Source organism: Dromiciops gliroides, chromosome 4 (assembly GCF_019393635.1).
Source record: "Dromiciops gliroides isolate mDroGli1 chromosome 4, mDroGli1.pri, whole genome shotgun sequence".
In the NCBI taxonomy this organism is placed as follows: Eukaryota; Metazoa; Chordata; class Mammalia; order Microbiotheria; family Microbiotheriidae; genus Dromiciops; species Dromiciops gliroides.
In genome coordinates this window covers 194,143,328-194,170,331 of record NC_057864.1, presented here as the reverse complement: position 1 = coordinate 194,170,331, position 27,004 = coordinate 194,143,328, and the positions used below count along the sequence as shown (strand labels likewise).

Below are 27,004 nucleotides of genomic sequence, written 5' to 3'. Positions count from 1 at the left end.
ATCACACAGCTAGTAAGTGTCAAGTGTCTGAGGCCGGATTTGAACTCAGGTCCTCCTGAATCCAGGGCCGGTGCCTTATCCACTGCACTGACTAGCTGCCCCAGCATTATCTGTTTTGAATAAACTCTAGAAGCCTTTCAAATTTGGTCACGGGTAAAGCACAATGTCTATTATCACTACTAGATAAAAGACAAGAAATTGAAGGAATTTTATCATCATTTTTCTGCAAATGGCAAGACGAAACCATGAAACTTAGAAACTCCTAGAATGTAAACTAAAAAATTAACTTGAAACTCTTAACAAAGGAGCAAGTATTAAAACAAGCCCAATAAATCAATTAACTTTCTACATATTAGCAACAAAAGTAAGCACTTAGAAATAGAAATTACACCAAAAATAACTATAGAAAGCATACCATATCTGGAGAATAGCTACTAAGATATTCACAAGAATTATGTGACTACAACTACAGAACTCTCTTTACATAATAAAGGAAGAAAAATAATTGGTGAAAAATTAATTGGCCGTGATTTGTTCAAGACAATAAAATTAAACATGTAATACTATTTAAATTAATTTAGAGATCAGTATCAGAGCAATTTACTGAAAGATGATTTTGTCCAAGTAAAAAACAACAAAATTCATCTGGAGTAAGAAGATCAAGAATCTCAAGGGAAAACACAAAAATAGTGGGGACGTGCCAGTAGAAATAGTAATGGTACTAGTGCTAGATCTCAAAAACAGTAATCAGTAAAATTATTTGCTATACATTTAAAAACTGGAAAAATATAACAAATTAGGTACACAAGATCCCAAGGTAAGCAAATATAATAGCAATGTGCTCGATAAACTGAAAGACACTAGCCACTGGGATAAGGACTTACTAGATGACAAAAACTGCTAGGACAATTCAAAATAGTATAATACCACTAAAAGCTCCAACTGTACTTCCAACTTTAAAAAAAATTTTTAAAATTATATCATAAACTAATCAAAGGACAAGGAAGGAAATATCTTTCAGAACTATGGAGAGAGGGAGAAGATGTCTTGACCGAACAAAATTTTTAAAAGGACAATTTTTGTCACATTAAACAGAAAGTTTCTGCACAAAATCAATGTAGTTAATATGTGAAAGAAAAGAATTAACTAAGGAAAAGCTTTTCAGTGAGTTTCTCTGCTATGATGGGATGACTTTTTTTTTTTTAATTAAGGGGTCAGGAAGAGGGATGTACTAGGAGAATAGAATAACGAGGTAGAATAGCATAAATTTATCTCACATAAAAGAGGTAGGAAATGAAGAGTTTTTACAATGGAGAAGTTGTGGGGGGGGACGCTGGAATCCCACTCTCATCATAATTTGTTCAAAAAATTAATAACATATATATTTAGTTGAGTATAGAAATCTATCTTGCCCTACAGGAAAATAAGAGGGATGGGGAATAACATAAAGGAGGAAAAGCTGACAAAAGGAAAGGCTGATTGGGGGAAGTGCTAGGCAAAAGGACAGAGTGAAGGAGGCAGGGGAATAGGATGGAGAGAAATACATAGTTAGTAATCATAATTATGAAATGTGAATAGGATGAACTCACCCATAAATGGAAACAGATAGGAGAATGAATTAGAAAACATAATCTAACAGTATACTGTTTACAAGAAACACACTTGAAGCAGAGAGACACAGAATAAAGGTAAAGAGCTGGAGCAGAATCTATTATGCTAAAGCTGAAGTAAAAAAAGCAGGGGTAGCAATCATGATCCCAGGCAGAAAAAAAAGCAAAAATAGATCTAATGAAAAGAGAAAAGCAGAGAAATTACATTTACTAAAAGTTACCATAGACAAGGAAGTAACATCAATACTAAACACATATGCACCAAATGGTATAGAAATCCAAATTCTTAAAGGATAAGGTAAATGAGTTGCAGGTGGAAACAAATACTGTACTAATGGAGAACAGCAACTTTCTCTTCTGAGAGCTAGATAAATCTAACAACAACAACAAAAACAGAACAGGAAAGATGTTAAGGAGATTAATGGAATTTTAGGAAAGTTACATATACTAAACCTCAGGAGAAAACTGAATATGAACAGAAAAAGTATATACCATATTCTCAGCGATATACAGCACCTATACAAAAATTGACCATGCAATACATGGGCATAAAAACCTCATAACCAAATAAAGAAAAACAAATACTAAATGCATCTTCTTCATATTATAAAGCAATAAAAATTACATTCAATAAAGGGCCATGGGAACAGAATAAAATGTAATTGGAAATTAAGTAATATAATCCTAAAAAATGACTGGATCAAAAAACAAATCATAGAAACAATAGTTTCATTAAAGAGAATGCCAAAAAAGGGACAAAATAGCTATATTTATGGGATGCAGCCCAAGAGGTATTTAAAAGTACTTAACACGTCCAATCAGTAAAATAGACAAAGAGCAGATCAATACACTGGGCATGCAACTAAAAAAAAAAAAAAAACTAGAACAAGAACAAAGTAAAAATACCCAATTAAACACCAAATTTAAAATCCTGAAAAACCAAGGGAGTGATTAATAAAATTGAAAGAAAACCATTAAACTAATAAATAAAACCAGGAGCTGACTATGAAAAACAATAATAAAATAGATAAATCATTGGTTAATCTCCTTAAAAATAGAAAAGAAAAGCAAATTACCAGTATCAAAAATGAAAAAGGTGAATTTCCCACCAATAAAGAGAAAATTAAAACAATTATTAGGAGCCATTTTGCCCAGTTATATATCAATAAATCTAACAATATAAGTGAAATGAATGAATCTTTACAAAAAAATAAATTGCCCAGATTAAGAGAAAAGGAAATAAAATACTTAAATGACCCTATCTTAGAAAAAGAAATTGAGGGGGCAGCTAGGTGGCACAGTGGATAAAGCACCGGCCCTAGATTCAGATCTGTCCTCAGACACTTGACACTTACTAGCTGTGTGACCCTGGGCAGGTCACTTAACCCCCATTGCCCCACAAAAAAACCCAACAACAACAGAAAGAAACTGAACTAGTCATCAATGAGTTTCTAGAACCAGATGGATTCACATGTGAATTCTACCAAACATTTAAAGAACAATTAAGTCCAATACTATATAAAGTCTATAAGGAAAAATAAACAAAGGAGTTCTACCAAATTCCTTTTGACACAAATATGATGCTGATACCTAAACCAGTAAAAGCAAAAACAAAGAAAGCCATAGACCAATTTCCCTAATGAATATTGATACAAAAATTTCAAATAAAATACTAACAAGGAAATTACAGCAATATACCACAAAGATCACATACTGCGACCAGGTAGGACTTATGCTAGGAATGCCAGGCTGGTTCAACATTAGGCAAACTATCAGCATAATTAGCCATGTCAATAACAAAACAAAAAACCATAATTATCATTATAGATGCAAAAAAACAACTTCTGAAAAAAATGCAATACTCATTCCTACTAAAAACACACACAAAAAGGAATGAATGGAGCTTTCCTTAAAATGATAAGTAGTATCTATCTAAAATCATCAGCAAGCATTATCTGTAACAGGGATAAGGTAGAAGGCTTCTCAATAAGATCAAGGATGAAGCAAGGATTCCCATAATCACCATTATTATATTCAATACTGTACTAGAAATGTTAGCTATAGTAATAAAAGAAAAAAAGAAATTAAAGGAATTAGAATAGGCAAATTCTTTGCCTATGGTGGTATGCATAGAGAATCCTAGAAGATCAACTAAGAAACTAACTGAATACGAGAATATGAAAAGTTTAATGGCTTTTTGGATATGGTTCCAAATTGCTTTGCAGAATAGGAAGACCAATTCACAGTTCTACCAAGAATGCATTAGTATAGCTATGTTATTATAATCCCTCTATCAATTGTCATTTCCTTTTTCTCATCTCCTGATGAATGTGAGGTAGAACTTTAGACTTGTTTAAATTTGTATTTCTCTTAATATCAGTGATTTGAGCATTTTTTCCATGTGCTTGTTACTTTTAACTCTTTTTTAAAAATTCTTACTTCATTTATTCCAGGAATACTAGTTGACCTTATGGCCAAATTGTGATTCTTGGAATCAGGAAGATCCGAATTCAGATTAGCTGTATAATACTCTGCAAGTCACTTAACTTTTCTAGACTCAGTTCTGTCTCTAAAATGAGGGCTGTTGTGAAGAACAAATAAGATAGCAAATTTAAAGCTTTTTGCCAACCTTAAATCCTTATATAAATGCTGGCTATTATTATTATTATTTATTAATATTAGCTCTGTTTGTAGATGTTTTGGGAGTTATTCTCTTCTTTTGGGTTTGTGCCTTGGCATTCCAGACATGGATGGAACTGATTTTTGTTGTGATTTTGTGTTAAAGGACAGGCTTTGTGCACATATGGAAGAAAATACCATGCTGTTATATGGTCCTGCTTTATATTAACTGAGGTCTAGATTCTTCATTGTCAGGGTATTGAATGCTATGTTTTTCAAGGATCTCAGGCAAGGCACAAATCAAGGGGCTACAAATATTCAACAAACCTTCAAGTCATTCAAACTAAGGGCAGTCTGGTTGTTGTCCTTCCAGAAAGAGTTTTACAGGCTTGGGAACTCAGTGGGGCTCTGAGCAACAGGTTTATTAACTTTCTGTAGGATGATGCTTGGTCATATAGCTCTTACCATGGTCACATGACCTTGGTTAAGAGTCCTAGATGCAGGGAGGAACGGTAGTAGTAAGCTCTCTGAACTCATGAAACGATCACTCCAAAAAATTTCCAAATAATGCCATAGGACAATTCTCAGAGCAACAAAACCCACAAAAGAATAGACTGAGATCATTTTCCAGCCAAAGACAGCTCAGAATGTCGGCAGGAGGGGGCTGCTGTGCCGAGGCAGGAGTGGAGCCCAAACCCCATAGTCACACAGACACAAATCCAGTGCCAGGCAGGCCTCACCAAAGACAGAGACCCCCAGAGCCTCTGAATCAGCTGCAGCACCAATGTCGTCTGGAACTAAGCTCACAGTCTGGTGAGAGGGCTGAGCAGATGACTGGGGAAGGGGGGGAGGGCTACAGGGGTCTCTGCTGGTACTGAGGTGGATATTGGGTTTTTCACCCCTACTGGGAACCAGGAAGTAGACTTGAGTAGCAGTGGCCCAGGTGGGAGAGGGGTGCAGGGTTGTTGGAGCTAACAATGACAGCACACAATGTTTTGCTTTCTGGTTAATTAGCAAGTTGGCCTGGGGTTATCTACGAACCAGGAAACAGGTCAGGTGAATGAAAAACCTGCCCCTCCTTAAATCATGGGACAGTGCAGCCTGGAAACAGTGCCCCACTTTAAGGAGTTAAAAGTCAAGTAAAAGACTGTCAAGAGAGCAGACAGAGAAAGGTAAGGACCATAGAAAATTTCTTTAGTGACAAGGAAGATTGAGGTACACCCTCAGAAGAGGATAGCAACATCAGAGCTCCTACATCCAAAGCTTCCAAGAAAAATATGAATTGGTCTCACTCAGGCCACAGAGGTACTAAAAAAGAACTTTGAAGATAAAGTAAGAGAGGTAGAGGAAAAAATGGAAAGAGAAATGAGTGATGCAGGAGGGTCATGAAAAAAGAAGTCAACAACTTGAAAAGCCAAATTGGCCAAATGGAAAAGGAGGTACCAAAGCTCTCTGAAGAAAATCATTGCTTAAAAATTAGGATTGAGGGGCAGCTAGGTGGCACAGTGTATAAAGCACCAGCTCTGGAGTCAGGAGGACCTGAGTTCAAATCCGACCCCAGACACTTGACACTTGACACTTAACTAGGTGTGTGACCCTGGGCAAGTCACTTAACCCTCAATGACCTGAAAAAAAAAGGAAAAAAGAAGGAAAAAAAAATAGGATTGAGCAATATAAGTTAATGACTTTATGAGAAATCAAGACACAATAAAACAAATCCAAATGAATAAAATAGAGGGAAATGTGAAATATCTCCTTGGAAAAACAGCTGACCTGGAAAATAGATCCAGGAGAGATAATTTTAAAATTATTGGTCTACATGAAAACCATGATCAAGGAAAGAATGTAGACATCATCTTCCAGGAAATTCTCAGGGAAAATTTCCCTGATATCCTAGAAGCAGAAGGTAAAATAGAAATTGAAAGAATCCAACGATCACCTCCTAAAAGAGATCCCAAAATGAAAACTCCCAGGAATATTATAGTCAAATTCTAGAGCTCCCAGGTCAAGGAGAAAATATTGCAAGCTGACAAAAAGAAAGAATCCCAAGTATTGAGGAGCCACAGTCAGGATAGCACAAGGTCTAGCAGCTTCTATATTAAAAGATCAGAGGGCATGAAATATGATATTCTAGAGGGCAAAGGAATTGGGATTACAACCAAGAATCACCTATCCAGAAAAACTGAGTATAATCTTTCGGGGGGGGGGGGGAGAGAATGGGACACTTCAATGAAAAAGAGGACTTTCAGGTATCTGTGATGAAAACACCTGAACTGAATAGAAAGTATGACCTTCAAATACAAGACTATAGAGAAGCATAAAAAGGTAAATAGGAAAAAGAAATTAAGAGAGATGTTAAAAGGTTTAATTGTTTACATTCCTACATGGGAAAATGATACGTCTAACTCATAAGAACTTTCTCAGTATTAGGACAGATGACAATAAATAAATTTAGACAGAGGGCACAAGTTGGAATTGATTATCTGTAAAGTATTTATTTTTTGTAGCGTGGTTGGAGTTGGGTGACATGCCTGGGGTCATGTAGTGGATGAGTGTCTTGTGTCTGAGGTCGGTTTGGGGCTCAGGTCCTCCTGGGTCCAGGGTGGGTGCTTTATCCACTGTGCCACCTAGCTGCCCCATGATGGCATCTTTAGGGTAAAATTGAGGGGTGAGAGGAATGCACTAGGGGAGGGGGAAGGGGAGGGGTAGAATGGGGTGAAATCCCATATGAAAGAAAGAGGAAAGGGCTTATGGAGTAGGGGAGAGATGGGAGAGGAGCAGGGCAGTAAATGAACCTTATACTCATCAGAATAGTTCCAAAAACCTTAATCTCATCAGAGTTGGCTCAAGGAGGGATTAACATACACATCCAACTGAGTGGAGTAATCTATCTAAACTGGGAAGTGAATGAGCCTTATGCTCATCAGAATTGGCTCAATTGGGTGGAGTAATCTATCCAACCCTGCAGGAAAGTAGGAGGGGAAGGGGATAAAGAGAGAGTGGTAAAAGAAGGCAGAGCAGATTGGGGGAGGGGGCAGCCAGAAGAAAATTCATTTTGAGGAAAGATAGGGTCATAAAAGACACATAATAGAGTAAATATCATGGGGAAGGGAATAGGATGGAGGCAAACAGTTAACAATAGTAACTGTGAAAAAGAGAAAAGGAAAAAAAATTATACAAAAAAAAATATTTATAGCAACTCTTTGTGGTGGCTAAGAATTAGAAATCAAAGGAATGCCCATCAATTGGGGAATGACTGAACAAGCTGTGGTATATAATTGTAATGGAATATTACTGTACCATAAGAAATGACAACCAGGATGATTTCAGAAAAACCTGAAAAAGACTCATATGAATTGATGTAAAGTGAAGTGAGCAGAACCATGAGAACATTATGCACAGTGACAGTATTACTGTTCTATGAGCAATTGTTAATGACTTAACTACTCTCAGAAATATAATGATCCAAGACAATCCCAAAGGACTAATGATGAAGCATACTATCCACCACCAGAGAAAGAACTGATATTGACTGAACAAAGACTGGTGCATGCTATTTTGTGCTTTTTCTCTTTTTTTTTTTAACTTAAGAAAAATGAATAAATAAATAAATAAATGGGGGGGGTGCTAGATGCAGCTACAAGGTCAGCACAACAGAATGGGCAACCCACTCCTGGCATAAGCTAATGAACTGACACTATGATCCTGCTCTGGGATCAACAAAAGAGCTTTGCTCAGTACTGTATCATAGCAGTCTTCACAGTTTTCTCTACTAATAATAATACTGACATCTTTCATCATTTTTTATAGCACAATACCTCACTATATTCATATTCCATGTTTCATTTGGCTAATTCTGGGTTTTCATTATACTGCTTCTCTTTTAGTTCTCCTACCTACCTGAATGCTTCTATTTAGTACACTTCAGTCTCATTTCCTTTTTTGTCATCTTTATTTTCCAACCATGTCAGCACCTATTATTTTAAGTGTAGGTGGTCCCCTCAAGATGGTGTCCTGGATCTACTTCTCTTTTCTCTATATATTTATCATCTCTATGCAGGTAACTCAAAAGTATATATCCAGCCCAAGTCTCTTCCCTGGACATTAGTTCTATATTACCAACTGTCTATTGGATGTTACATGCTGCATGTCTTGGAAACATCTCAAACACAAAAATCCAAACCCATTACCTTCTGCCCCAAACCCGTACATCTTCTCAAATTCTTTATTATTATTGAAGGTATTACCATCCTTATTCACAACTTCAGTATCATATTTTACTCCTCTTTCTTACTCATTCCATATATCTAATCACACCAAAATTTTTTTTCCTATCACATCTTTTGAATACATCCCCTTTCCATGTACATAGCCACCATACTAACTGAGGCTTAAATCACTTCTCAATTGCATTATTATAAGTCTTCTAAAAGGGGCAGCTAGGTGGCACAGTGGATACAGCACCAGCCTTGGACTCAGGAGGACCTGAGTTCAAATCCAGCCTCAGATACTTGACACTTACTAGCTGTGTGACCCTGGGCAAGTCACTTAACCCTCATTGCCCCTCCCCACCCCAAAAAAAGGCTTCTAATTGGTCTCCCTGTCTGAAGTCTCTTATTTCTGTCTATCCTCCACAGAACTGACAAATTTATTTTCTTAAAAGTCCATGGCTGACCCAGTAACTCCACTACTCACACTACTCAATATGCTCTGGTAATTTTCTATTACTTTTAAGATCACATTATGAACTATTTAGCATTAAAAGTTCTCTATAACTTAGCCTGTTTCTATCTTCCAATTCTTTTTTCACATTACTTCCCTCTTTGAACTCTATAGTCCAGCAACCATAGTGGCTTACTTTCTGTTTCTCAAACACAATATTCCATGATCTGTCTCCATTCAGCCACACTGGCTGGCCCTCCTCAACTGCAATTCTTAGAATCCCTGACTTCCTTCCACAATCGAATCAAACGTCACCTTGGATTGTAGGACTTTCTAACTCCCACCAGATGCTAGTATCTTCTTTTAAGGCTTTAATCTCATATATACTTTGTATGCACCTTGCACATGCCTATTTATATATTCTGTTCCCTATTAGAATAGAAACGGCTTGAGCACAGAGAACATAGGATTTCTGGTTTTACTTTCGGCCTTTGGCCTTTACACTGTGCCTGTCATATAGCTAGTACTTAATGTTTGTTGATTAATTGAAATCTTTTGTATCTTAATAGACTCCCAGAAATTTTTCAATATTCTTTGGTTATAGTGAATGGATCTTCTTTTTCTCTTTCTGTCTATCCTCCACAGAACTGACAAATTTATTTTCTTAAAAGTCCATGGCTGACCCAGTAACTCCACTACTCACACTACTCAATATGCTCTGGTAATCTTCCTGCTGGTTTTGATGATAATGTATACAAAGTCTGATAATTTTGTGAATTTATCTTATCTCCTGCTAATTTACTAAAATTGTTTCAATTAATTTTTAGTTGAAACTCTTGGATTATTTAAGTATACCATAATAACATTCACAAAAAGTAATAATTTTGTTTCTTCTTTTCCCGTGTTTTTCTCAGTTTTTTCTTGTCTTATTTCTATATATAGCATTCTAAAAGTTATATCAAATAATAATGATAACAATGGGTGTCCTTCATATATGTACAAAAATATTTCTAGCAGCTCTTTTTGTGGTGGCTAAGAATTGGAAATCAAAGGAATGCCCATTAATTGGGGAATGGCTAAACAAGCTATGGTATATGATGGTGATGGAATATTATTGTGCTATAAGAAATGACAAGCAAGATGATTTCAGAAAGGCCTGGAAAGACTTTTAGGAACCGATGAATCGTGAGGTGAGCACTACCAAGAGAACATTGTGGGGGGCAGCTAGGTGGCGCAGTGGATAAAGCACAGGCCCTGGATTCAGGAGTACCTGAGTTCAAATCCGGCCTCAGACACTTAACACTTACTAGCTGTGTGACCCTGGGCAAGTCACTTAACCCGCATCGCCCCACAAAAAAAAAAAAAAAAAGAAAAAGAAAACATTGTGCTCAGAACAAAAACACTATTTGATGAAGAACTGTGAATGACTTAACTATTCTTAACAATACAACGATCTTGAACAATGCCAAAGGACTATTGAAGAAATATACTATCCACCTCCTAGGAAAGAACTGATATTGATGCAACAGACTGAAGCATGCTATTTTTCACTTTCTTTCATTTTTTCCCCCTTTTATTCAAGTTTTCTTATATAAATTATTTCTCAAAAGCTTTTTAAAAATTAGATATATTTATGTCATCTTTATATTTCTGTCATTTCATGTTATGTTTATCGTTCTAATAACCAACCCTGAAATCCTGATATAAATTCAATCTCATCAAAGCAGTTTTTAAAATGCTGCTATAGTCTCTTTTCTAATATTCTATTCAATCTTTTTACATTAATATTCATTATCAATAGTGGTATACAAGTTTCTCTTGCTGCTTTCTCTCCTTGGTTTACATATTAAGACCACATTTTTCTGACAGAAATAGCTGAACAGTAGTTTGATAGGACACCTTTTCTATTTTTGCAAACAATTATGTAACACTAGAATGAATTGTTCTTAGATTTTTGCTAGACTCTACTTGTAAATCTGTTTGTGGATTCCCTCTCCCACCAAGCAAAGTGAAGCAAGCTGAGTTAAGATAAAAATATATACAATGACTATAATGTAAATAGAAAGAACTACTAAACAATTAAAATGGCAAATTTAAAAAATTTAAAGAGGGGCAGCTAGATGGCACAGTGGATAGAGCACCGGCCCTGGAGTCAGGAGTACCTGAGTTCAAATCCGGCCTCAAACACTTAATACTTACTAGCTGTGTGACGCTAGGCAAGTCACTTAACCCCAATTGCCTCACTAAAAAAAAAAAAAAAATTTAAAGAACTAGCTTACCCCAAAGAAAAGATATGATACTTTCCCCTAGTACTTAAGCAGAAGAAGGGATCTACTGACACATAATACTTTATATGTCATAACTATTCAAATTGCTGATTAGTTTTGCTGAAATATTTTTCTTTTCTTCCTCATTTAAAAACTTTTTTTCTAGCAGTTTGGAGAGGTGGTGGTGGTAGAGGGCACATAGAGAAATGTAGGTGAAATAAAAACAAAATATATCAATAAAGATCTATTTATTTAAAGAATAATTCCAACTCTATTTTTGAAGTGAAATTCACCTAAAATTAGAAAGTCTGGGTAGATCTGATGGTCTAAAACAGTGGTTCTAGAAGTAATAATGTTGAAAACATGACAATGCCTAGGTACGCAACATAAATTAATAATTTCCTTGTTTCTTTGACAGATATAACTTCACGAGTAAGATAATTTTCAATGAAACTTCCATACCAAGATGGCAAAGTAGAAGGAAACAGTAAAACAGTAAAACTCAGCTCTATTCCACTATTGAACAACTATATTACTAAACAAGGCATTCCTTCAACCAACAGGATCTAGATCCCCTTAGGGACAAAGGTAAAGAGTTTTAGACCTCAGTGGTTTAAAAAAAAATAATAAATCCCCTATGGGAAGAAAGTGAAAGTAAAAGACTAAAGTATTCAACTAACAGTTGAGTCCCTAAGGGACAAAGGTGAAACAGACAAAGCTTTAAATTAAAACAAAACAAAACCCCTAAACCCTAGATGAAAAAGTAAAACCTCAAGGCAAGGAAAAGAAAATCTCATTTTAGGCTAAATAGTGGATTTTTTTTTTTAAAGGCCTTCAACTGCCTGAGCAGAAAGAAATTCTCTGAGGAGCTATGATGAAACTGAAATACATCAGGCACCAGGGCAAAGGCCTAAACTATGTCTGTCACATCCTCAGATTTAACTGATAATTAAAGAAAAGGCCTCTCCTTCCTCTCTCCTAAAGCAAAGGACTTCAAGTAAGGCAGGATTACAGGAGGCTAGCAGGTATCTGTAGTGAAGGAAAAGACCTAAAGAAGGACCACACAGGCAAAGGAAAGGCTCTCAACTTGATTTGATCCCCAAGAGTAGGTGAGACCTAGAACTCAACTGCTGAGGTTCGAACAAAAAAAATGAATAACCAATCGATCAGGACTTTTATGATTGTAAGCAAGACCAAGATGTACTCAAAAACATTTGTAATCAAAATTCCAAAGAAAAAGACAGGTTGTTTCTTTGTTTTTTTCACAAAAACAACTAGAATTCTTCAAAGAAATGATGCTAGAGTTTTTAAAAGATTATAAAAGAAATGAAGGATATGGAAAAGGGAACTAGAAAAGAGATCGAGAGCTTAAAAGAAGGGATACAAAACCTGAGCCCAGTAACAAACTTTGTAAAAGTAAATATGGACCTAATGGAAATCAAGTGACTCCAGGAGATAATGAGAATTCTTAAAGTAAAAAGAATAGGAAACTAATGGAAAATGCAAGACACCTATTATCGACAAGTGAACTGGAAAACAAATTGAGAAATAATTTAATAATCAGGATTACCTGGAATCCATGACCAAATAAAGAACCTGGATATTGTATTTTTTAAAAATTCATTAAAATAAAATTACCCAGACATATTAGAATGAGACAGTATTATGAAAATAGAAAGAATTTACTGATCACTTCCTGAAAGAAACCTCAAAATGAAAATCCCTAGTAAAGTCATTACCAAACTTCAAAACTTCCTGATAAAAGAAAAAATATTAATAGCAGCCAGAAAGATTTCAAATAATTAGCAACTACAAGCAAAAACACTTTGGGGGGCAGCTAGGTGGCGCAGTGGATAGAGCACCAGCCCTGGAGTCAGGACTACCTGAGTTCAAATCCGGCCTCAGACACTTAACACTTACTAGCTGTGTGACCCTAGGCAAGTCACTTAACCCCAATTGCCTCACTAAAAAAAAAAAGAAAGAAAGAAAGAAAAAAAAAACCACTTTGGAATAGAAACAATCAGAAAAAAGTAGTAGCTATGGCTTTTAAGAACCAAAGAACACGGGATGAGATATTTTTAAAGGTAAAAGAAAAGGGGCTACAACCAATAACTTATCCAGCAAAATTAAGCATCATCCTGCAAGTGAAATGAAGGATTTTCTAATATTCCAGATGAAGAAAAAAAGACTGTAAATTAGTAATTATGAAACAAACGTGCATGTCAATAAAAAAAAGCAACTGCAAGTGAATAATCAGAAAGTACTTTAGAAGGACAAATTTTATATTCTAATGGAGGAGGACGTTATAAAGTTTCTTTTAGCATTCTTTTGTCACAAGAAGTAGTAGATCTAGTCAAGTGAAGAAAAAAAAAGACCTATTCTTTTTGTTATGTTTTAAAGATATAAGCAAAACGAAAAAGGTAGGAGAGGATACGTTAAAGAAAAACAAAAGAAAAAATGGTAGAATTTGTTAACACATTTGAGTTGGGTAAAAGTATAACTATATGTAAACATGGAAGGAGTGAGCAGAATGGGTGTCATTTAAACTTCACTTTCATCTAAAATGGGTAAAAAAGAAGAATGGCCACATAGAGTTTAGTTTAGAAATATTCAATTTAACAAGGGCAGATAGGAACAGGAATAAGAGAAGATTAATATAATAGGGAGGATAGATTCAGGGAGTTATTTTTAAAAGGCTTAGAGAGGGCATAATAAAGAAACATAATGAAACATGTTATTTACAGAAAACACATTTTAAACAAAGGAAGGAAGACTTGAGATTGCTGAGAGAGGTGATGGATTCAAAGTACAAATTCAGATTTTTTTTAGACCTGGCAAATGCAAAATTTGTTTTATATAACTATATGTATTTGTAACTGGGGGGTTGGTTTTTCTTACTTTCTCAATGGAGGGCAGGGGAGATAAGAAGGGAGAAAAGGCTAATCTATGAATATAAGATAAAATTTAATTCTAAAAATAGTTTTCTATAATTGGACAGTTTTTAAAAATTCAGTTGCATACTAAATAAATTTAATCCTATGGAATTGATGGAGAAAGGAATAAAAATCATAGAAATGAAAGATAATTTCATTTAAAATGATGACAATGACGAGAAAACATTTCAAAATTTTGGTGATATAACCAAAGTAGTCCCTAGGGGAAATTTTACACATTAAAAACTTGTTTTGTTTTGTTTTTTCCTTAATAAAACAAAAAGACCAGATCAATGATTTGTGAATGCAACTAAAATTAATTTTTAAAACTTGAAATACCAAAGAAAAATGCTAAAGATTAACATAATTAAGAAAAATGAAAACAAAAAACATTTAATTAATAAATAAAACTAGGTGTTGCTTAAAAAGAAAACCAAATTACAAAACTAAAAAAATTTTAAATTCAGAAAAAATGAAGGAAAAAAGGGGCACTAGAAACTATTTTACCCAAATATATGCCAATAAAGACAGCAACTTAAATGAAAGAAATGAATACTTACAAAATTATTCAAATTAATAAAATAAGAAAGTAAGAACTTAACACTCCAATTTCAGAGGAAGAAATTGAGCAAGCCATAAGAGAATATGCAAAAGAAAAAACTTTAGGATGAGATGGATTCACAAATGAATTGTAACCAAAAGTTCAAAGAATAATTAATTCCAATGATATATAAATTGCAAAAATAGCAAAAGAAAGAACTATACCAAATTCTAGAAGAATCAAAATAGGAAAAAAAGAAAAGTATAAACCAAAACTCCTAATGAACACAGTGGCAAAAATCTTAAATAAAATGTAAGCAATGAAGCTAAAACAACAAATTACAAAGATTATACATTATGACCAGGTTGACTTTATACCATAAATACAGGGAAATTTGTATTATTAGGAAAATGTGAACTTAACAATATTAATAACAATTTTTTAAAAAAGCATGATTGTATCAATACATGCAGAAAAGGTTTTTGACACAATACACAACCAATTCCTGTTTAAAAACACACACACACACAATGGAAAACATAGAAATTAAATTTCCTTAAAATAATATACAATAAATATTTAAAACCAAGAGTAGATATTTAAAATCAAAAGATCTGTACCAGAGGAGACTTGCAGTACAGAAAATAAATTCATAAATATCATTAGCATTTCTATATAATACCAATAAAACTCTAAGGAGATCAAAAGAGAAATTCCATTTAGAATGACTACAAAATGAATGCAACATTTGTGATTCTAGCTTGCAGAATCATGTAAGTAAAATCTTAGTTTTTAAATATATACCTAAATAACTGGGAGAAAAATATTAATTGTTCATTGGTAGGATAAGTCAACTTAATAAAAAAGAACCTTGTTTATTTATTCAATGCCAAATCAATCAAATTATCAAAGAATTAACTTTGTAGAATTAGAAAAAATAAAAGATTCATATGAAGGGGGAAAAGGTCAAGAATTTAAAGAGAAACAATAAAAATAAATGGGAATGGGGGCAGCGAGGTGGCGCAGTGGATAGAGCACCGGCCCAGGAGTCAGGAGTACCTGAGTTCAAATTCGGCTTCAGACACTTAACACTTACTAGCTGTGTGACCCTGGGCTAGTCACTTAACCCCAATTGCCTCACTTAAAAAAATTAAAAATTAAAAAAAAATAAATGGGAATGAAGGACACCTACTAGAGCCAGATCTAATATGTAGATCAGCTCCCTAACATAAGGAAGCAAAAAATAAAATAAAAACCAAAGACCTTAGCTATGGGGATGAGAACTTGCTATTTGACAAAACCTATGGGGAAAATTGGGACAACAATATGGAAGAAACTAGATTTAAACCAATACTTCACAAGTTATACTAAGATAAACTCTAAAACGATGCAGGACCTACATAGAAAAGGTTACATCATAAAGAAATAGAAGAAACATGGAAAAAATGACCTACTAGATCTATGGATCAAAAAAAAAAAGTTCATGTTCAAACAAGGTATCAAGGAAAATGACAAAAGATATAAGTTAATTTTGATGACACAATATTAAAAGGTTTTACACAAACAAATCTAATAAAACTGAGACTAAAAGAGACAAACAGGAACAAAATCACTATAGTAAGGTTCTCTAAGAAAGGTCTTATTTGTAAAATATATAAGGGACTGATTGAAATTTTTTAAGAACAAGAACCATTTCCCAATCGATAAGTGGTCTAAGGCTATGTATGATAGGCAGTATTAAGGGGAAGAAAAGTTCAAAAAACTGTTTCTAAATCACTACTAATTGAAAGATGCAAACTAAAGCAATTCTAACATTCTACCACAAACATGTCAGAGTGGCAAAGATGACCCCCCAAAAAAAGAAAGAAAATAAATGTTGGAGAGACTGTCGGAAAACAGACACATTGACCCCTTGGTGATGGGACTATTTATAATTTATATAAATTTATATAAATAAATAATTTATAAACTGGTGCAATTACTCTGAAAGGAAATTTGGATAATAGGCCCCACAATTGATCAAAGAAAGAAGAAAAGAGCCCTTATATAAAAAAAATCTTTTTAAACAGTCGACTTTGTAGTAACAAAAGAAACAAAAAACAACCCAGAAACTAAAGGGATATCCATTAACTGAGAAATGGCTGAGTAAGTTGTGGTATATGAATTAATGGAATACTATTGAGCTGAAAAAAATAGATAAATAAAACTTTTTTTTTAATTTAAAAGATCATTTCAATAAATCCCAGAGGTTTATTTGTTTTCGAAGGTTCTTTTGGTGACATGAAATGGGATGCAGTTCTTTTGCATTCAAATATACCACAGACAAAATATTTTGAATACCATTGGTTTAAATAACAATTCTGAAGATTCCAAAACCTCAAAATATTTGAAAAGTACTAGCTAGATTTTCCTTTCAAAAAACAAAAACAGAGCCTAGGTCTTATTTCCTTTCTGAAGACAATGGCTATGGCTTCAGTAGAGTATCATTTCAAAATGGAAGTTAGAAAAGATTGCTAGAGGCTGGCACAGATGGTGTTGCTAATAACTCTCAATCATCTGCAGCACTTGCTCTCAGGTAGAATTACATCTAAATTTATTATACACTGCATACTTGTACAGCTCTAGGGACAGAAATTGCTAATATTCCTCCCACAACCCATCCTATTTTCTCCCTAAATGTAAAGAAATTCTTCCTTATGTCTAAGTCTCTATTTTAATATAGAAAAACATATTCAATGTCTCCTGTAAAAATATTCCATACTTGAAAACAATTAAAGCCAAGACACCAAAGTTCTTTTATTTGAGCTTAACAGCTAACAATTAAAAAAAAACAACCTCTTTATCCTGTAGTTTTCCCTTTGATATTCTGCATCAAGTACTCTTCTCTGAACCTAATTTCTCTATGTTCACTTTTCACCTATAATGACAAACTAGATGAAGAATCAATGGGCTTATAAAAGGTATTTGAAAACTTTTTTTTTTTTTACTAAATACTAACAAAGTCAAAGGATACAAAATGTTGATTAGCAAACCTGATATTTTTTATCTACTAATTCAGGAAAATAAACTTACTTGATAAGATTCTGGAAAGCATAACCATCTGTCCACTGTTCAGTGAAAGAGGCTCCATGTCGGACAGTAGTGAAGTGACCTAGTCTCAGGCGGTCCTGCATGCTTTTATCCCTGCATGCCATCTTCTCTTGCTTTGACTAAAGAAATAAGATAAAACGGAAATGAAAGAAAAGGAAATATGATATGAAACCATCATCATTCATTCATTTACAAACACAAGAATTCCTAGAGCTTATAAGGATAAAGCAAGGCCTGCCCATCTACTTATTTAACACCTCAAATAGTTACCAACAATAAGTACTTAAAAATAATAAAAAATATTATAGTAATATAGTAATACAATATACACTAATACCCAATTTTCTAGCAGAATGAAATATTCTAGGTAATCTGATTTTCTAGATGAAAGTCATACCTTTTAGAATCAATTCCTTCTTTATAATGTTTATATCTAACCCTTTCTTTCCTTTAAAAAAATGTATTTTATTGATTTCTTTTGTCTTCAAATCAAAGTCTTTTCAAATCTTCCCTTGTCACAGAGTAAAAGAATTTCCATACACACAACATTAAAAGATGATTTTAAAAACAAAACTATAAATTTCATACCATTTGTTCTTTTACAGAAGTATGTAAGTTTCATAAGTTTCATATTACTTTCAAACTTCACTGCTTGTCTGGGCTTCCTTCAGAACTTCCTTTTGTTCTCTTTCATGCATTTTTTTTTTCATAAAAAACTTCTTAATGGCCCCCCTTTTTGGCATCATTAATGCTAACGCTCTGTATTTCTCCCCAACTCCATTAAAAATAAAGGGAGAGAACTCTTGTAAAAAAATATGCGAACCAAATCCATCACACAGTGGCCTCTTTCTGTACTTTGAATCCATCACCTCTCTGTCAGGAAACAGGTAATATAGTTCATCACAGGGTCCTCTGGAGATATGGACTGATCACTGCTTTGATCAGAGTTCATAAGCCATTCAAAGGTGCTTTTCTTTACAATCTTGCTGTCCTTATAAAAACTGTTCTCTGGTTTTTCTTACTTCACAGTACATCAACTCATACTACCTTGGATTCTCTGAAATCATCTTTTGACATTTCCTATAGCATATTAACACTCTACATTACATTAATATACTACAATTTGCTCAGTCATTTTCCAATTGATACTGCACCACAATGGCTTATTCACTGCTCTGTTGCTTTTTTTTCTTTTTTCAATCACCTCTTCAGGATCAGGAAGTTCATTTTGCTTATGACTATTCTCTTCCTCATCTAATCAACTTCTATTTGTTTATCAGTTAAGTTGGATATACTTTTTACAACAAATTAATTATGTATGATATGCAGTTGATTGCCAAGTATATTCAACCATCCTTTGTCCATTTCAGATAAAAGTGAAGCTCATTTGATACCTCCTCCCCCCACAATCTTTCCTCTATGTTTATATACTCCTTTTTCTCATGCCCCACAATTATGAAAAATAGCAAGTTCTATCTCCTCCTCTTTCTATACTAGGGTATTCCTTTTACCTTCCCTTCTTTTCCTCTTAAAAACCCTTACAACAAAACCAATATACTTCCAGAACCTCCATTTTTCCTATTTAAGTTCTTTAATACCCTTTGAAGACATTAAGATCCTGAAGAGACACTTGTTTCTTTTCTCCATTAGGATGTTAGCAGTATGTTGTTTTATAGCCTCAACCAATTGCTCAAATAAATTTACTTTTCTAAGTTTCTCTTAGCCTGTGTTTGCATTTCAAAGTTCCTCTTCAATCAGAAATGCTTTAAAGTCTTCTAATTCCACTAAAAGACCATTTCTTCATTGTAGAATTATATTTGTTTTTTAGGATATTATTCTTGGTTCTACCACTAGAGCCTTAACTTTTTGGAGTACTATATTCTAAGATCTCCTCTCATTTTTAGGACAAACTACCAAGTCTCCTGATGATCCCCACTGCAGTTTCTTAGAGCCTGAAATGCTTCTTTCAAGACGCTCATACAGCATTTCTTTTTTGACATGGGAACTCTGGATTTCGGCCAACATTCCTAGAATTTGTCTTTTCAGTGGATTCTTTCTCTTTTCATTTTCCCCTTTGAATCTAATATATCTAGCAATATTTGTTTGTGATTTCTTGAAATAAGGTGCCCAGGCCTGTTTTTAAATCATCATTTTCAGGTAGACCAGTGAAATTCATATGGGAGCAAAAAATGGAAATAATTAAAAGAAGAAAATGTGGGAAAGAAACAAGTACTTATTAAGGATCTACTATGTGACAGGCACTTTGCTAAGCACTTTTGAAAATATGATCTCAATTGATCCTCACAATAACCCCAAGAGGTAGATGCTATTAAGATCCTCATTCTACAGTTAAGGAAACTGAGACAGACGTTAAGCAACATGCTGAGGTCATGCAGCTAATATGTCTCAGAGGAATTTTTTTAATGGAGGTGGGAAGGAGAGAAAATAGGGAGGGGTTTTTTTGCTTTTGTTTTGTTTTTTTAAATAGAGAGGTGGAATGATAAAGATGTGGAACACTACATGCTTTTTCATATCAGATCTCTATATTGTTAGTTTTACTTTGTTCAAAGATACCCCCAGAGAGTGATAAAACATCTATAAATGTTGTTTTAATATTTTAAAACCTACATCGAAATTTTTTATGTTCAATGATTTCTCATCTATTTTCTAGGTGAATTTTTAAAATACTAATTACATAACATATTCTAATTGTTTTCAATCTTTTCAATTTATTCTAATATGCTTTGCTATTTCATGGAGTTAATGATTTCTGCTTGGTTTATTCTGATTTCCAGGGGATCTGTTATTTGAATATGGTTTACTACTTTCTTTTCTAAGCTATTTATTTTACTTTCAACTATTTCCTCCAAAATTTGTTTTTTATTTTGCTTTTTGTTTTTAATGTCATGCTTCATTTCTTCTAGGTATCCATATAAGTGCTTGTGGAACATCTATTTTCTCCTATGAATCGCTATTTACACTTGTTATAGTAATACTCTCTCCTTCCAGGTCAGATTGTGGTGATGTCTGGAACAAATAATTCTTATAGTGGTCAATGTTTTCTTTGGTGTATTCATCTTTCCAGCCTCAGTTTCTAAACTGTCATAGGGCCACTTTTGCCCCCATTGTATGTGTGGGGGAGTTCGTCCCTCCTGGTTTCAACCTGAGTCACATGGATTCTGGTACTGACCTCTACTTTCTAGGATTAGGACCTCTTGCATCTTTGAGATTCAGGGTGTTGGGGTCCCTGAGATGTCCCAAACTTACACAGGTGATTTCCAAGACTGATACTATGAGTTCTGTTCCACTCTCACTGCTTTCAGTACAGAGCCCTGTAGAGCAAACATGTCTGTAGTCACACTGGGAGGCTGCCAATTTGTTTTCCTACGGCAGTAGTGGCTTTCTTGGCAGCTCTTTATCCTATGGCTAGGGTGCTTCTGGTTTACTTTCTTGTGCAGTTCCTCAGGTAAATGTAATCACTTAATGTAGCCTCTCATTTCTTAATCATTGTTCATTCAGGTAAAATTTCCCGTTTTTGTTATAATAAGGATGCAGACATAAGTCTGCATCCACTTAGGTACCATCTTGGATGGAAGTCTTTCCCCTTCCACTTTCACTTTGACCATTTAGTCTTAGTTCTTTTCATCAGGTACATAAAATCACCACAATAACTGCCTAACCCATCACTTTGACTAGTTTCTTTTTATTTCAATCTGCCCTAAATGTGGTTGCCAGATTAATGTTTTTGCAATACCATTCTGAATAACTCCCTCGAGTTTCAAAACTTTCACTACCTCTCCACTGCCTCCAGAATAAAGTCCAAACTTCTCTGATTGACATTCAAGATTCTCTAACATTTGATCATTTAACCATCTCACTAACCCAATCTCCCACCGCTCCAAACATGAACCCACAGCCCCAGCCAAACTGTCTAGTTATTTTTTCCCAAACATACAACATATACTCCTGCCAATGAACATTTGCTCACCCAAGTCCTCCTTCCTGAAAATGTCCACTTTATCCCAACCTTTCAGAACATCTAGTTCCTAATCTGGATCTAGTTTCATATCCCCCATGTCTTTTCCTGAAACTCAGCAATTACTCTGAACTCCCATCTATCACTTACTATCTATACTATTTAACACTTACCAATGTTTCCATCTATTGTTATTTACCTTTCTCTGTTTTAGCTATTTTCTTAGCTAAACTATAAAGCCTTTGGTTGCTGGTATTTTATATTTACATTACAATCAATATATAATTATGTATTCATATATTCTTATATCAGGTATACGTTATAGCTTTTCACATCCCCAAACCTTAGTTTGGTCTCATATAAATAACAGAAATGTGTTTTAAATCTTGCTCAAACTTTGAAATTTCCCTGCCTCAGTTAAGAAAAAAATGTGGCCTTTCTTTGATTCAAAACACTATGATGATCAGCTGCCATGATGTTAGTGACAGTCCTGGACAATAGACTGTTCTCAACTGATGTCACATATATGTCATCTCTTCACATCACCAGAACCCAACTCAGTGCCTTATACATCTAACAATAGAAAATGTTATTTTAAATTGCTTTAAGTAATATCAACTTCCCTGCCTCCATAAGTAAAAGTTGACCTACTCTTCACTCAGAGAACATTATGATGATCAGTTATCATATTACAGATAGGAGGTTAATATAGTTAAAAATTATAGACAGGAGGTTCATTCTCAACTGACCATGGGCCATATATCATGATACATTTTTAATTTCTCAAAATTTTCACCTTCACATAAAAGTAGAATGCTAGGGCAGCTAGGTGGCGCAGTGGATAGAGCACCGGCCCTGGAGTCAGGAGGACCTGAGTTCAAATCCGGCCTCAGACACTTAACACTTACTAGCTGTGTGACCCTGGGCAAGTCACTTAACCCCAATTGCCTCACTAAAAAAAACAAAACAAAACAAAAAAAACAAAAGTACAATGCTAAATAAATAACTGCATAACCTCCTGGACAAAGTATTATGTTTATCCTTTACAACTAATTACTTATTTCTTCAATAAGCATTTATTACTATATACAGGGCACTGCACTAGACACCAGAGATTTAAAAAAAAAAACAACTAAAATGGGCCTTAAAGAGCATACATTTTACTAGAATCAAGTGCTAAAACAGCTTTCACCAGTTCCCTATGCCCCCTAACCCTGTAAAATCATCATCTTCATGGTCTTTTACCAGTACTCCTTCACTTGATAGTAGCTTTAAAAAAAAAAAAGTCACTTATTTCGAGGGGCAGCTAGGTGGCACAGTGGATAGACAACCAGCTCTGGATTCAGGAGGACCTGAGTTCAAATCCGGCCTCAGACACTTAACACTAGCTGTGTGACCCTGGGCAAGTCACATAACCCCAAATGCCTCACCAAAAAAAAACAAAAAAAAAGTCACTTATTTCGGCATCAGTAACAATAACAAAAATCTTATTTAGCTTCAAAACTTTCTTTAGTTTACTTGCAGCAATTTCACTGGAAAACAAACTTTTAGTTTATCGACACTAAAGACCATTAAGTTTACATTTTCAAAGCTACTAGCATAAATTAGACTTCATTTCTTTTGCTATTCCAAGTATTCTAGAATAAAAACAAGTATATATCACTTTACACGTCACATATGTAGAAACTTCCTTATGCTACATGGAACAGAGTAGCTAACAAAAACTTTCACACAATAGTAAAAGAACAGAGTACAAAATGACAAAGATTTAGCTGGGACTATTAAAAAAGTTCATTATCATAAGGGATGGCTATCTAGGAGGGAAGATATAGGTGATAATGTAGGCAATAAAAATACAAGTAATATGCCTAAAAATCTTTTTTAAAAATTCAGCCACAACAGTTTGTCCCTTTTTCACAATCAAGTATATTCCCATGGCATATACAGGTACTGGTTTGGTATTCAGAGAACAAATGCTAACTCAAATCCCTCCAAAAAAACCCTCCCTCACCCCTTCCACTACACTCTATTAAATGGTTTTAAATACAAACTCCAGGTTACTAACCTTTTCTATAAGGAGTTTCTTACTCATTGTCACACATCTATTCAACCGTTCCTTGTATTTCTCTAGCATCTTTTGCTGTTCATCAATCTGCCGTCTCAAATCACAGTTTGCCTTCAATGAGGAAAACAAATAAAAGTAGTTAATTACTCAAGTTAATTCTCAGGAAGAATGCTTAATAAAGCTTATTCTGGAGAACAGGGTGGGGGAAAATGAATCAATAGCTAAATCAAAAACAAAGCAAGACTGAAAGAGGGAGATAAAATCTTCACTTACCTCTTTATGTCAAACTGATCTGAAAATAGGTTAATTATGAACTGTCACTAGAACCAATCATGTTCTTCCCAATAACTACCTGACCTCCAAAATTTCTATTTCATATCATTTGCCTAAATGTGTTTTTAAAAACCCATAAATTCTTGTTTGTAGTTTATATCTAAAACTTTTATTCTGCTTGAAAAGCCATCAAAAATACAGATTCTTAGAAGAGTTGTCAAATGGTAAAAGTAGGTGATGATTGATTCTAAAAGATATTCCTTAGAATGTGTGACAATGATTATTGCTTTCATTTCCATTTCCCAAAGAAATAGAAGAGGAATTTAAAATTAATTGTCCTAAAATGAAAGTAAGACATGCAAAAAGGATCAATAAACAATATTCAAACAACTTCCTTGGTCCTTGCTTCAGGAATGAATGCTAGAATACTTATTCTGCCTTTATACTTTAAGTGTTTGAGGCCGAATTTGAACTCAGATCCTCCTGAATCCAGGGACAGTGCTTTATCCAATGCACCACCTAGCTGCCCCCATTCATATAAGTTTTTAATAGGATATAGTATAGAAGAAAAGGTTTACCAATGATCAAATCCATGTTAAAAATACGTATACAAATAAAAACTCACTCATGTTAAAGTGTGCATTCTTTTGCAATATTCAATTAAACAAATCTTTCTAAACACTTAACTGGCAGTGGGGGCTAAAAGTCTATGAATAAGATTTCTAACTCTAGACTGTTTACTGCCTGGTCACAAAGATTAACAACAACAACAAATTTCAGAAATGTCTTTGAAGCACATTTTAGATAGTTATAATGACTTTAGGCTTAGGTTCTGAATTTGGCTGCCAGATCACTTGTCTGTATCAATACAACTATTTCTGTATACATATATATTTATATCTAGATAAAATCTTTCCTGAAAACATTTATAGTACAGCTATAAAGTATAGAATACTGATTTTTCTTCTGAACACTAATTTTTTTCACCTTAAAAAAAAAACACCTAGCTACCTCAAACTGTTATTTGTTCTAAAATATAAAAACAGAAGTACATGTCTTTTTCATTCCTGGCTTTCTAGGGTTTTTTTGCATTTTTTCCACCCTCAGGCCTAGTTTGGGAGATAGTAAGTCCACATACATAAGGCATAAATGTTTTGAAATGGCCCAAAATGCCATCTTGGGTGTGGCAAGAGTGCCAATAAAGCTCTTATAAAAAATATAGGAATGCTGACAATTAAGTTCTTTTGAAGACAAGAGAAAAATTAAGTTACTTTATATGCAACCCCAGTACTGACTACTGTAATTATAGGGCATTTCAAAGTCTTCTTCACTGGTACTACTCTGAACACAGAAATTTCATCATATCAGGCATTCCACTTCTGTGGTAACTATGGCAGAAAAGGGAGCAAAAGATGTTAAGAGCCATGACTTTTAGATGATCTAAAAGCAGTAATTTAGCTCTTCATACTCTAAATGAGAAACCTTTGTCTAATGACCAAAAAGCAGTCACCCTACTGGAAAAAGTGAATCAAATCAATTTTGACATTCTTACTGTAAATGAAACACTACCATAAAGTTGCAGCTAAATGGAAGTAGGTTCACAGGTTCTTCTTAGGCAGATAATTGGTTTTATTGTGTCCAAATGCAGCAAGAAATATAATTGAAAGGGATATTTGGTTACTATGTACTTCAAATAAGCATTTGCAAAAAAAATACCACAACAAGAATAATTGTAGATTATGGACCAATATCGGTGCAGAGAATATGAAGGTAGATAAATTTTATGAAGAACTCTGAAAGATCCTTGGTAACAACAATGCAAATGTAAGTATAAAGATGGTGAAAATTACATTGGAAAACATGGTTCATGAGAGTAAGAACCAAGAGGTCTGTCAACCATACAGAAGTTTCATGCGTTTATCATGAATATTATTTCCAAGAAGAGAATCAGAAACTACTACTAATGATTGGCAATCACCAAATATCATGAAAAACTGATTATAACAGAAAAAGACTAGTTACCAGTTTGTCATTCCCAAATCAATTACCTATGTACAAGTCTTTTATTAAAGAGCAAAACCAATATAAAACTATGAGGAAGATAGAACATGAAACTAAGCAAACTTCAAGCTGATCCACTGAAACAAGTTGTTGATGCCAAAGAAAGTCTGAATGACAATCACCACAACAAGGAGAACAAAAGACCTTAGAAAACTACTCAGTCAACAAAAATGCTTGATTTCCTCAAGAAACAAAGAAAGTTATGGCAACCAAAGGCAACATTTCAGGGAATAAATTTCCTTATAAGATCTTAAAAATGAGAATTGTGGAAGATGATGAACAGCCTATTACTTTAAACTAACAAGAAACAGTAGAGGGGGAAAAGACAACTTTAAAGAAAGTTTGGCAAAGGAGATCTAATTTAACAAAGTCATTCCAAGGGCATTTACAGAAGAAAATAGAAGAACAAACAAGAAAGAAATGGAGATCTGTAAAGATTTTTTTATAATAAACTCTTCATCAATTTTTCTTAGTAACATAATCAAAGCGTTTTTCCCTGTGTCTGTACTGATCCAAAGATTTTAAGAACTACTAGTTAACATACTTTCCCCAACTCTATAAATTCTTTTTATGAACATAAACCATACATGCACTCATGACACATCTGATGATGGTATAAAAAGGGAACAAGGAGGTTTTCACAAATGACATTCTATAGCAGAACTTATCTTTGCCATCATACAACTGACGAAAAGGAATGGAGAATACAAGACTTCCTGATGCTCCTGTTTGCAAATGACTGGTTACATGAAACCACTATAAAGCCTCTTAAATGAGATCAGTAATCACTCAAAAGAATTTGGCCACACTTGAAAAATGGAGTAGAGCAAAAGGAAAAGAAAAGAAGGAAGGTCTTTAGGAAACCACATACTACTTTTTAATGACCACAAATTTCTACCTAAAACAA

The 27,004-nt window shown here is 34.2% G+C and overlaps 1 protein-coding gene across 4 annotated transcripts in view; it reads right to left on the bottom strand.

Moving 5' to 3' along the window:
- The window catches only part of TLK2 (tousled like kinase 2), a 147,597-nt gene that overhangs the window by 51,661 nt on the left and 68,932 nt on the right, over positions 1-27,004 (bottom strand). For all 4 annotated transcript variants that reach the window (XM_044003780.1, XM_044003779.1, XM_044003782.1 and 1 more), the window contains 2 exons: positions 23,764-23,874; positions 17,705-17,841 (listed from right to left, as the gene is read on the bottom strand). In XM_044003780.1, coding sequence (XP_043859715.1) covers positions 17,705-17,841; positions 23,764-23,874 — 248 coding nt within the window. The remainder of the gene's footprint in view (positions 1-17,704; positions 17,842-23,763; positions 23,875-27,004) is intronic.